Source organism: Aptenodytes forsteri, unplaced genomic scaffold, assembly GCF_000699145.1.
Source record: "Aptenodytes forsteri isolate BGI_AS27 unplaced genomic scaffold, ASM69914v1 Scaffold10, whole genome shotgun sequence".
Classification (NCBI taxonomy): domain Eukaryota; kingdom Metazoa; phylum Chordata; class Aves; order Sphenisciformes; family Spheniscidae; genus Aptenodytes; species Aptenodytes forsteri.
This window is the reverse complement of record NW_008794117.1, coordinates 1,455,598-1,469,462: the sequence shown is the minus strand read 5'-3', so window position 1 is coordinate 1,469,462 and position 13,865 is coordinate 1,455,598. Positions and strand designations below refer to the sequence as shown.

Sequence of the window (13,865 nt, the reverse complement as noted above, 5' to 3'; positions counted from 1 at the left end):
GCACTGCAAACTCAAATTCTCAAAAGTTAGGACATGATAGAACTAAGATTTCCTATGACACCTTTGTTATATTCATAAGGGTATAGTTTTCAGCCACTGATTTTTCTATGATCCTCGCTTCATATAGTGCAACGAACAAAACACGCTCTATGAGTAAAGGCACACGTTCGCTATTTCTTTTCATTGTTCATCATTCAAAGGCATTCAGTTACATTAGCTTTAAGACTATTTTGCTCTGTCAGCAGACTTCCACTTAAGTTTTCTACAGGTTTCACTTCTAGCTGGAAAGAATGAAGCCAGTCCTATAGAAACAGGTTATTATTTCTCATGCAATTTCAATGCATTTCTTGAGACATGTCAATCCTGTATAGTAAATGAGAGATATCCGTTTGAATGATTCATTCTTCAAGAGTAGTCCGTACTTACAGAAACACAGGACAAAATGGAAACACAAAATAATAAGCAAATTTCTGCGTGGCACTGAATCTTTAAAACATGCTCTCAGTTGTGTGTTTATCCTGTTGACTTTGAAGATACAACTACAAGTATGTTATGGCCAACAATGTACATATTCCTACTTACACCAAAAGCTGTGAAAGACTGCAAAAAAAAAAAAAAATTTTTTTCTCTTACTTCATTGAAATCTAAAGCAGAGCTATTTTCCCAGCTAGCAAAAAACAAGGTCATTAAAAGCCAAATCCTGCTAGCCTTTCTCATGCAAATTATCTAATTTGTACCGAGTATTATTTGCATGAGAAAGGGGGCAAATCTACTCATCGAAAGAAAATATTTTATTACCATACTTCTAAAAGAGTAAACAAACAAAAAGGAAAAGACGAAAATAATATTCAAACAATAAGCAGAATGTTAACATGTGCCTGAATGGTTGAACTTTGTTTTTCAGAAGTGCTGTATCAGATAGCATAACAAATAAATAAAACTAGAGCAGTTCAGCTTTATTGAAATAAAACAAGTAAGTACTTTTATGCTTGTAATACACTGAAATTTATGTAGAAATACTATTCCCTGTATATTGTTTTACTCAACTAGACCATTCTACGAGAGTTATTTACATATTAGTCTTGTCAGTTATTTTTTTAATGTCATTACCTTTCTTTTATGATGGGTTGTTGAAGCATCCATCTCTTCTTCTCCTATATTGTCTATCTGTGAAGTTGGACTACAGTTCATCCTCTCCTCTTCTTGCCTCTGAAGTCTGTCTGCTACAGCCTGGATTGCTTCTGTCCATTCTTCCCTATCATGAACAAGCCAACATCCCTATTAGAAACTCGTAAAATACATCCAAATAAATGATTTATAATGTTCTTCACGTGCTACATTGCTTCAATGTTCAATTCTCATGTTACACAGCAGAAGATTCATGTAATTTAACCACTTCAATTTCCTTCCACATTCTGCATTATGTTGACCAGTATCAAAAAGGATCACTGCACAGTTAATTTCAAGAATTACCAGTGTCTGATTTTGTAAATATTTTAATAGTGAAAACTCGAAAACACTTGCTCCAGGTGTAATACAGCTCAGAGCATAGAATGCCATCTCCTAACTGATACTATCTGACAATAACTTGCTATTTTAAGAGACTTTTTGGTATTCCCCCTCCCTGCGAGACCTTTTCACAGAAAGTAAGAAAGAGTTATTAAACCACGCCGTGTGTTCAGCTCTTTGTCTGTCTCCTCTTAAAACTCAACTTGTTGGCCAATTTCAAATTCCCCTGAGAAAGAGGCCCTCGAAGATAATTAAATTCCTACAAGTGTCATAAAAACCAGTGGCTGCATGGAGGGGCAGGCCCAGATGAGGCTTTCCGTGGAGGGACAAGCAGGGGCAGCTGAGCCCATGGCTATTCTGCGTGCTGGCTAACTGGCATAGATACACCAGTTGGCCCATCAGCACGCCACAGCCCCACACCTAGTGCAGTACCTGCTGCTTTTTGCTCAGCCAGGAAGGGATACGGGAGGAGTCTGGTGGTATTACTGAATGCAATACAAGGTACTATGCTGCATACGCAGAAGAAAGATAGGGCGGAGAAACAGCACCAAGGTAGAATTAAAAACAAAAACAAAAACAAAAAACCACTACGTGAATATACTAATGAAAGAGAAACAACAGAAAAAGCAAAGTCATTGGTTATTTATTGATACAAACAATATGAATAAAGCCAAATCATAGTACTAGTCTCAACAGGACGGATGCCCACAGTGGGAAGACTCGGTGCATCTAACCAGAGACACAGTATAGAACATTTTAGCAAGGTACACCATCCCCTATCTCCTACATGCTCTTAGTGCATTACAAAAGTTAATTCAGAAGAGTTTGTGTATGTTTACTGAAACAAGAAAAAACAATAAGCAAACATAAAATAAATTATAACAAACATACTGCTTTCTGTGCCAAAAAAAGGAGCATATTAGGAGGAGTAAGAGGAAAATTTAAGACAGTGAGGCTGGAAAATACTTCAATGCAGGCTTCTATTGTTCGAAATTTAACACTTCAGAGACATATCATGACAAAGTTTTGGCTTATTTGAACACACTCATGCCACCTACTTGCAGGCAACTCTTACACTAGCTATGAGCTCAGATAGTATCTTACAGAAGCTGACTTATAAATTCTTCAAATAACTGTTCAGATGTGCTCAGAATGTCACAGTTCCAAGTGCTGATCGCTGTGCAGTCCCAGCAGAGACTGTGCCGAGGCTTCTGCATAAAGAACACGGAAAGCAAAACAAAAATAAAACCCTCACCGTTCCTCCGGAGTGTCTACGTGGAACGTCCTCTCTATGACAGTGGTCCACTGAAGACATCTGATAATGAACGTGTTCGGCTTTGGTCGCTCTGTTTTCATTAGCTGACATTCTAGAGAAATACACGACATTGCCTCATTTATACATTGCCAGTTAATGGGTGAAAAGCAAATAAAATTACTTAGATAAAATACATATAGCTTATGTATACCTATCCAGCATGTATCCAGCACGTATAAGGAAATACAGAATGGCAATATAGCCATGGGCTTGAACAAAAGGTAGCAGGTAATAATCATAAGGTGAAGAAAGCAGTCAGAGGAACTGACGGAACTTGTATTGTTGCCCATTATAAAGGGTGCGATCTCCATTTGCAAACTAGGTCTGTGTTATGAGGGTAAGAAGAGTATTAGATCCCGGATTGCTCTAGTATGCCAAGGTAACAGCAGTAGCCACAGGCACATTTTTCCATCTGTACCTGGCAGGAGGAATATGACACTTTCCCTTCAGTGGTACCCATGCCACAATTACCCATGCTACTGTCACTTCAGGATCAGATTTATTGTAAACTACCCTATCCGAGAAAATTCAGATGTTGAAACTAGTCTGATTATTAAATATAGAATAACCCCACACACACCCCCAGCGGGGCTGCCCCAGGAAATCATCTAGTTCTCTTTGTGCCCCAGGGCAGAATCAGGTCTACCTACGCTATTTCTCATAACTATTTCTCTAAACTCTTTCTACAGTCCCCGAAAAGTAGTAATTTCAAAACCTCTGTAAGCAAACTATTCCATCCAACTATAAGGAAATCAATTCTTTTTGTAGTTGCAATATTTTTCCTAGCATTTAATGCACCTGTTCCTATAATTTAAGCATATTGTTTCTTGCCCTATTGACTAGTTTCTTTTATCTTCTCAGCAGCTATCCTTTATAGACATTTGAACACTAGTTTATCTCTCTCCAGTCTTCTCTGGCCGAAATCAGTTCAAGCAATCTGTTCTCGCAGGTTGTGCTTTCAGATCCAAGGTCTTCCTTTTCACACAATTCTAGACATACAGTAGACTGCCTATTACTCCTTTGTCACAAGACCACAACACTGGTAATTCAGGCAATGGTTCAATGAGACTGTGTATTAGATTTCGTGATGTAGCATACTGCACTAAACATTCCATCTGCAAAACACTGACCTATTAGAACTCTTTATTCATGCAAATATATTTAAACATTTTTGTGAAGTTAAGGTTACTCTGTCAAAAGTGTCATTTGTTTTCCTGCAGCTACCACGAAATAGACACAAACATCACATCTCATGTTCTGGACGTTCAAAGCTGATCCAGATCAAATGTGTGATCTAAAATGATTTATCAGGTTCACAAATCAATCAATAATGAATATGGTGACAGAATTCCTGTTCACTTATGATCCGCTGTAACTTCCTTTTGGTAGAGCTACCACCTACCAGTTGACCCACACCTTTTACTGAGGTAGTTGACTATTCTTTAGCATAAAACCTTGCACTTATTCTTGGTGAATTACATTTTATTTATTCCAGCTAAAGCCAAAGCTTTAGAAAAGTCATGTTATATGACACGTACCACTTCACAAGGCATGCTAGTCTTTCACATAAATAAATTATATTGGCTTGACGTATTTTGTCTTCACAAATTTAGGGTGCTGAAACCTCAACTATCATCCACAATTTTACAGGAATGCGTTTTAAATATTCTCCAAGGAACTGCATCAGACCCAGCAAATTTCTAAACACCCAACATACATAGGTACTCTCTACCCTGCTTTTGCTTTTTCTCTCATGCCTTTGTTGCCGGTGTTAATTGTACAAAATGCATACTCACAGCTGACCTTGTGAAATGCAGCTGCATACTGAAAATACATTAAAGCAATTCTCTTTAATATTACTAGCTCGTAACAAGCTTAAAGCCTTAGTTCAAGACATTGATTTGTATGCCTGAACACCTAAACAATTTGGGACACGATTATCTAAGAAATGGCCTCTATCCCCATGATATAAAGCCACAGCAAATATCAGCAGACTTACTTGTACTGGACCATCCTTAATACAGGCGTGAAAGAACTGATATTAGGGGGGTCTTTGTGAGGACGCCTTGATTTAAGAACTTTCATGCATACTGCCATTTTTTTATTTGAAAAAGCAAAGAGAGTGGAAGTGGGTATATCCGTCAACAGGATTTTTTTCTGCAGCTTAGCAGAACACCTCAGAAGCTTGACAGACACATGTATAAGAAACGAAAGAGGAATAAAGTAAATATTGCACTACGCAGGTGTGCATTCCTTGACACACAAACCCACACATTCACCATACATCTATAAATAATTATGTAAGTCAGACTGCTCACTGGTCAAGGAGATGACATGACATTTAACAAACCTGCATACAATGTGGAGACTCAAAAGAGAAACAGTAATCCAACCTCACTGCTTTTATAAACTTAGCTAGGTCTTGGATGGGATGAGAGCCATCCTCAACATTTAGAGGAAAGAGCTACAGCAGGATGGACACAGGAAGAGGGAATTTAACACAAAAGCTGGAAGAGAAACAAGGGGGACAGAAGCAGGTGATGGGAACTTGGGGAGCATGATGAAGTAGAGCCACTTAGGATACTTAACCAGGCTTGTAGGTGGGTGCAAATACTACTCATGAGATCAAAGAAACCCCCATCTTCAGGGACACCACTGAAGTCCAAGTTATGATCATGATGACGGTGAGGCTATGGTTAACAGGCTCTTTGTTTTCTTAAATTCCTCAGCTGTAGCTCTAAGGAATGTTTCGGGCTACCTTCATAACAGAAGAGACTAGAAGCATTGTCTGCTCTAAGATTTTCTCATCTTACTCCTGACGAAACCATCCTCTCATGTTTAATCCTATCACACTTCAATCATGTGGGCTGAAATTTTCTTTGCTGGGTGTCTGCCTAAAGCTGCACGCTGCTGGAAAATACTACTTTTTGGAGACGAGACTTAAAACCTGGCAAACCAAGACCTTTGATATCCTTTTAGTATTCCTGTGAAAATGTAAGACATCTGGCCACACTACATGTGGGAGGGATAAGAGTGCAGTGGGAGGAGGGTAAAAAATTACAATAACAATTACTAAAGCATAAAATCATTGAAAATCTATGCACTGAGTATCATCCAGAGGCTACAGCTATCTCCTGCCTCTACACCTGCTAAATGGAAAGCTCTTTCTCCCATATTCGTAATGCCTCATCCTATTCCTCAGCAATATGAAAAAGAAACTACCTCGTTGAGGCAAAATCCAATACGGGAAGATGGCACACAGCAAGTTACTTACAGAAGAGATGTCAGGAACAAAAGACCAGGGAATAAAGGGAGAAGAGTGGAAATGGGACAGTAAAAAGACCGGAACCTGTGTAAGAAAACCTTGGGGGATAGCTAGAGTATAGCTAAACTAGAGTGGCTACTTTAGGAGAAGGAAGGTAAAAGAAGCTGACAGGGACAGAAAAGTGAGGTGACTGTTAGGACAATCTGAAGGCAAAAAGGTACAGAGTCAAACCTGCAGAAAAGTCTGCACCAATTAAAAAGCACATCCTCTCCAGTGCCTGTAATGGAGCTGAAGATTTTGAATTTCACTATTCATTTTCTGATTGCAAATACATACAAAAATGCATACATTAAAACGGCATTAATTTAAATTTGCAAACTCAAGCACGCAAAAATTGGAACTAACAGAATTAAGCCTGCCTATGTCCAAATGCTATCTATAATATGGTATTTACCTATATAGAGTATACTATATATAGTATAATAAATATATTATAAATATTAGTATGTACATTATGTAAATCTGTATCTACTATATAGATGTATTATTGGTACTATCTGTATTAATTTTCAGAGACAGTCCTCAAAGTGATGATGTGCATTATTAACAAGAACAAAACATATGGATGCATATACTAAGCTCTGTAACTACCAAAGAGTATTTAGTCTCTGAGTTTTCATTACAGATGATTAACTAAATCAATTAAAGGTAATAAAAAATACCTTAGCAATTGAAAATGGCGCTGAAAACATAAAAAACCAAAAATGCCATTTCACTATCACTGAAGGATGCTACTGAAAAATAAAATCTAGCAAAACTTAATGAGGTATTTTAATATTCTGTTAAAAGCGGCTAAAGATTTAATTTCCCTGTGGAAGGTTAAAATTGAGTCTGTTTGTATCCTTCCCTTCTGAAGCAAAAAGAGTTTCAGAAAGAAGTGGAAGACCAATATATTTCTAAAAGTCGTGTGCTACCCATCCTTCTCAAGTAGATAAAAGTAACTGAAGTCTGCTGATATTTAGTACACCCACATGCTTCATGTGCTGCTGTATACAAATGTATGGGATAAACAACATTCCTGTCATGATTGCAACATGAATAAAAACTTGTTTGTGAATGTCTTTCACCTACAGCTAGGAAAAAAAATAATCTATTAAGATGAATAAGTGCTGTAATACACAGTTACTGCTAATTACCAAAATATTTTCCTACTAATTACTGGAAAAACTGTAGTAGTTTTAGACAGAGAGAATAGTTTGGAAACTACAAAAGCACAGAAGAACGAGTGAAACTGGCTACTGAGAGCTGGCTCCGAACGCTCAAGTGATAGTTGGGTCATTACCAAGAGTAGAGAACACTCTACCATAATGTCTTCAAGTTTGCTACTATACATAAACATATGTAATTAAAGGGCTGAATCTCAACTCAAAACAGTTGGAAGTCTAAATTATCATTCAGAAAGATGAGTAAGCCAGTAAACAGACAGACTCAACTTTGTGTTCTTGTATGCTAGCCATCTACAACTTGGAATTACACATTTTAATCCTAAAGCTTTCTGTCTTGCTGGGATTAAACAACGGTCGTGAGAATTTTCCCCTTTAATATTAGAGGGGATGAAAAACCTTGGGGGGGGGAACACTTGTTCGAAGCAGCAAAATACAAAATCAGTAACAGAAACTGACAACTCTGTTCCAACAAGTCTGTAGCACTTGTTTGGCCATTTTTGGATCTATACAGAAAATTGAAAAAATGAAATAAAACCAGTATAAAGAAATGCAATGGATGTTTCTCAAGTATTGAACTTCTCTTTTTAAAACAAAAAAAGAAGTCAGGTACATAACAGAGGTTAACTTTCATCTCCATATCCACAAACAATCTGACAATTCTAAAATGTTAGACTATCTTTTTCAAATAACTGCTACTATCTAAATTAAGTAGTTATGCTAGTTAAACTCTCCTGAGCAACTCTAACTACAAACTGTATTTCAAAACGTTCTGTTTACTTTACACCATTCTGAACCACAGATGACAAAGTTTGCTTGAAGCTGTAATTACTCTGCAAAGCTGGGAAGCCAATTAGAGGGCCTGAAACCTGCCAGTTCCAAAAAAAAAAAGCACAGATCATCTGTTCAGATTTTATTAAAAAGTTTAAAGTTTGAATTCTATAACTTTAACCATATAATCACCAGTGTTCTTTTCCTAAATACATTCATTCAGCATGAAAAATAGAAAGAACACTAATACCATTTTATTATTTTATATATGGAAGCTTTCAACTTCAGCAGAATTTGTTGATATGGCTAGACAAGAATACTAAACATACAAGCAGCCATAAAAAATTGCACTAAAAATGAACAGAAGGTTGCATATTTGAGAAATTAGTTCTAATACAGACTGAGTTTTAGCACAAAAGATAACTTCCTGTGATTATCATACGATATAAAAGAAATAGTATCAAGCCACCGCTTGCATTGTTTAGAATATATGCACTTTTACATACATACAGAGTGCTATCTATATACAGGTACATATATACAGATATCTATCTATGTATCTATCCATTTGCATTACAATTTAACCTTGATTTCTTATTCTTCTCTTGGTCTTTCCTTCACAAGATAAACACTTTTGTCCCAACCTTTGCCTATTCAGTTGCTACTCCCATTTTTTCTTTCTCATGTCAAAATTTAATGAACACACTGCTTACAAATACCTTTTTTCATTACTGCTACTCTGCACTCCAAATCCACACTTTTCTCTGATGACCTTTTTTGTTAGACAAGTAGTAGACAGGTAGCAGAACTAATACACCATTTTCATAACAGTGAGACAGATACACATGCTTTTGCTCATATACATATGAAAAGCCATGGCTTTTACATATACATACAAATATACGTGTATACACACACCCCCACACACACCATTAGCTTGGTCCTCTCTCGATTCTCTCACTTGTTTACCTACTCCCTACAGAAAACCTACTTTTCTGAGGCTTTCCAAAAGGCTCTGTCCTTTCTCACTACATTTTATCTATGGGGAGTATGACCCTAAAAATAAGGTTGGTCACATAGAGATTTATGTGAACAATTTAATGTCCCTTCTTTGGTCCCAACAAAAGCAGTTTTCCCCTAAAAATGTCATCCCCAAAACTGTTGAACAGATCATTTTTCTCCATTGTCCCTTTGATCATATCACTCTTCTCTTTGCATTCCTCATTTCTTACCCAGCTCTATCACATCAAATATAGGTAGCTTTTCAACATGGTCTGTCCCCACAGCCTACCCTCATCCTTGGTATTGCTTTTTATTCAGTATCAAAATGCCACCCATCCTTCTACTGTTCCAACTTCAGCACCATTTCTCAAAAGCATTTCTAATTTCTCTGTTTGCCATACTGGTTCTCTTTTAAATCCTCCTTAAAACTCTCCTTCACAATGTCTTAAAAAACAGGAGGGAGGGAAGGAGGGAGAGAGAAAAGAAGGGAGAAGAGAGTAAAAATCTAACCTTGACAATGGATTAGCTGTTGATGTGCTGAGACCACTGCCTGTACTACAGGCTAATACTGTCTCATTGTTTTCTCGTACTCCCCCCATCTGTTTGCATCCATCTGCTGTCCCTTGTTTTATATTTGGAATTTTAGTATTTTGGAGCAGGGACTGACTTTCTTTTCTGTATGGGTAGAAATCCCACTTCTGTGGGGCTTGGCTCATGACAAGTACTTATATGTGCTTTGATGATACAACAACATATACGACTGCATAATAAACACAAAAAACTTAATTATATTCTTTGAAGCTTAAAAAGATCATCCTTGAAGCACTTCATCATGTTGAAAAGTCTTTTATTTCCAATACTCCAAAAAGTACTGAAGTAGCATCCATGTGTCTCTGTCACTATAACTAGTTTGCCATTTGCTCCTTCATGCAAAGAGGGAGAATGAAAATAGGAGATTCCTGCATGTTATTGTTGGGTTTTGCCTGGGGTTTAGTTTGTTTTCACGGAAGACAGCAAAATTATACATCCTTCTCTTTCATGCAAACACCCCGATTTTATTTATACAACTGGGTGCATCACACCAGCATAAAAACTCTCAGACCTGGCTATAAACTTTGACCTGCCATGCTCATACCAGGCCCTATTTAGAGATAATTGGAAATTACAGTATGCTATACTGGTGTCTGAGAAAGCACTGTCCATTAAAATGGAAGGATGAGACCAAGGAACTCATTTTCATTCATGACCCAAGCCAACAACTGAATCCAAACTTCTAAGTCAATGACAGAATACCAACTATACCACCTAGAAACCATTCATAAAGTAACATGAAAGCCTCCCAAAGAAAATTACTGGTCCAATTTTCCAGAAAACTAAACATTTCCCCATCCAGCACAGACAGTAATATTGGTTATACACATTAGATTTGAGTTCAAACTTCCATAGATGCATTTGCATATGCAGTACATTACATATTCATTGCCTTTTTCTCCCCACAAGTATTTTCAGTGTTGAATGAATATTATTTATTCAATTGCACCATTATTATTTTGGAATGAAATCTATACTGTAATTATAAGTATCTAGTTACATGCTTATCTCTGGGTTCATGTCGTTCAGTGTTGTGACAATTAAAAAAAAAATGGGACTTTAAACTTAAATCTCATTGAAAAGTTAATTGTGGAGTTGCACACAAGGTCATGTCTAATGACAAAGTATTTTGATGCATAATTGAATCTCACTTAAAACATACATATATTTTCCTACCCATTTCTTTAGAGAGAGTCTTCAGAATTCTTTATAGCCCTAACATCATTCCCCTGAAACCTTTCAATTTTCATGTTTTGAAGATTTTTAAATCCCCAAAATAATAAAACCTTATCTCTGGCCCACTGAAAGATTAAGACTAGGAAAAAGTAGCACAGCTTCTCCATTTAGAATAGCCAAGGTTCATCGATAACCATTTCTGCAGAGGAAAAAATAAAATAAAGGAAAGGTTATAAAAGGTTAAAATATTCTCACAATAACTAAAATTCACTTTTTCTTTTCAAAGACAAGAAAAAGGGTAGCTGTACCACAGGGTGCTTAGAAAGCACTATCTTTCAAGATAGGAAAGAAATTCCAGATGACATCATTTTTGGCCAAAGCTCAAAGGCTACTGTGAAGGGTATACAGCTCTTCCCTACTATTCCCCATGTAAAGATCAAAATGAAGGCAAAGGGCCAATTCTTAGAGATACCTCATCCCAAATGTGCTGTGTGATTACCTACATATATTGCATATGTGAGAAGTATTTTTTTAATCAGTAAAGCCACAAATGCTTCTTAAGTAGAACTGAAAGTAGAATTCTTCTCCACTCTGCCTTACCTAATAATGATGACGATCAAAGACCAAAGCGGTTTACACAAAGCACTGTTGATTCTACTTACACAACACTGGACCAGCTAAAAACAGCGTGAGGTCATGTTGGTTTTGGGGGGGGCCACTGAGGATATACATCCTGTCACCCAGAGTACTAGTTTTGTTCCAAAGAAGCGTAATGGAGTTTTAAAAGCTGGGACATTTTTTTCAGGCCCCCGCCTGTACAGAGAAGTTATACCAATTGAATCCAAATTATTTTTAAACTGGTTCTGACTGCATAAATGCCTAAGCAAAAGCAATTTACATTAACATATTTTATTTTGCAGTTGAAGTGCGCTAGGAATGCACACCCACTCAGTTACTGTGACTCAGTCAACCAAGAGTATCTCTTTAAGCTACAATAGCTTGATTACTTGCAACTGCTTGTCTCTACCTGAAAAGAGCTGAACTGATTTTGAACCAGGCAATTCAAGTAAGCTCACACTTCTCAATCTACCTCTGAAAACCAGTATCAACCAGTTTTAAGATTCCACAATGAATTTCCCACCAATGTAATTACATCGCCTTCATTTATCTTTAAGCGTATGGTTAGATACCACGGCACAACTTTTTGTGAGTCTAAGCATCAGGGCACAAGCATTAAGGAACTAAAAGCATACTTCAAATACACAGCTTTCTCAACTCCCATGTTAAAAAAAGAAAGCTCTGTTTGGTGTAAAATAAGCTGGCTCCACAGGAGAGAAACCAGAGTGATTCCTACACACTATCCAGCGTCATCAGATCTGGCTGATTTGTTCACCCCTGCAACCTTGCAGCAGCTCTGCAGATGCAGGGCAGGGTGCTCATTGCCGCCTTTCGCATATGCCCAAAGGCAGGAAAGCAGCGGCCACGGGGAGGCAAAGTGAAGCCCCTGTTCAGGACACTTGAGGGGCCAGTCCTGCATCCTTCCCCGGGGCTCAGCTCCATCCAGCCCCACTCTGTCATACCCTTCAGTCAACTCTGTTTCACCTTCAGGGACATACTTACGCTCCAAGGAAGAGAGATCCTTCACCTCCATTTCAGGCCCACGTGGTTCCCCCGCATTTTGGGCGGCGGGCAAGGGGCTCAAGCGTGCGTGCACTGCCTCAGGCTCTCCCTCTCTACGTAAAGCATCTACCTGTTTATACACGCGCTTCCCAATGCCTTCCCCCCACACTTCCTCCCAGATCACCCCAAGGAAAAGGGATGGCCTCTGAATACTCCATCCTATGACAAAACACCACCCGATGAGAAAGGATTTATTAACAAAGACATATTTAGCACTGGAAGCACTGTTAGCAGTATGTAAAATAACTTCATTCTCTCTGGCCTTCCTGTCATTCCCAACAGAGTACGCGGACGACAAAAGAACAGGGAGAGAGTAACGCTCAGGTGCGGGACTTTAAAGTTATCTTAGAAGAAATCAGGGAGCCACTCTAGGGAAAATGATGCTATGCCTGGGAAAGGGCCTTTTGCAAAAGTAAAGCTGGTGTCGCAGGAGTAGAAAGCAGCAGACACTGGTGGGAAAATATCCATATGATGGAAGTAACTAGTTTGACAGAGCTGGATATAAAAGTTTTAAACTACAGAACAAGTATCACACAAAGCAGAGCTGTGCAAACTTTCCAATGTTCAACTCCAACAGAACTACGAAAATAATACCACAGCCTTGGCCTTTTCTGCCTAAATAACAAGCTGTAAGCAAGAGCCAAAGATGTCTATCATTTGGAGAGCAAAAAGTAGACTGAGACCACACTCTCATTTTACAGATAGCTACAAAGATTACATGAAGATAGGACTGTAAAGACATATCTTTAAGTCCCTGCCAACCTAATCAAGATGGTATTAACAGTGATCTCACACTCCATCTGCCTGGCTAGTAATTTATGAAAAACGTACTTCACTATTACAGGAAAAATATGTTGCAGTGCTTGTGGCCACAAACCTACTGCAGCAGCTCAGGAACTCTTGGATCAGAGGCCGTGAGACCAATTCTTGACATTTACCAGGTACTGCCCATGAGATCTGATTCATTCATATAGCAATTCTGTTTGTTTGTTTGCCCTACTGACAATCTCATCTTCAGACAGATAAAATAGCTGACAAAAAACTTACAGTCCCTTACAATTTAGAGTGTAATACCATACTGTTTTGCTTTTCATCCTGTGAATTCTACATAGGTACTTCACTTAATTTTATGGGATTCTTTTTATGAGTGAAAAATCTCCCTATACTTGCAGTGATCAGCAATCATTTCTGATTAAATTACTCCTTTTCCTGCCAGAAAACAGAAAAACTCATCTTGCTTACCGAAACTGTATTTCTTCTAATATTGCATGCCTGTTCCTTTAGCTTACATTGCCTAAGAATCAGACCTATGCGGCTTGCTAGTTGCAGAGAG

General features: G+C 38.0%; 1 protein-coding gene across 1 annotated transcript in view; it reads right to left on the bottom strand.

Annotated features, from left to right (window-relative positions):
* AKT3 (AKT serine/threonine kinase 3) overlaps positions 1 to 13,865 on the bottom strand; it is a 144,309-nt gene that overhangs the window by 57,599 nt on the left and 72,845 nt on the right. The window contains exons 3-4 of the mRNA XM_009276060.1: positions 2,765 to 2,876; positions 1,111 to 1,255 (exon numbers count right to left, since the gene is read on the bottom strand). Of these exons, the coding sequence (XP_009274335.1) occupies positions 1,111 to 1,255; positions 2,765 to 2,876 (257 nt within the window). The remainder of the gene's footprint in view (positions 1 to 1,110; positions 1,256 to 2,764; positions 2,877 to 13,865) is intronic.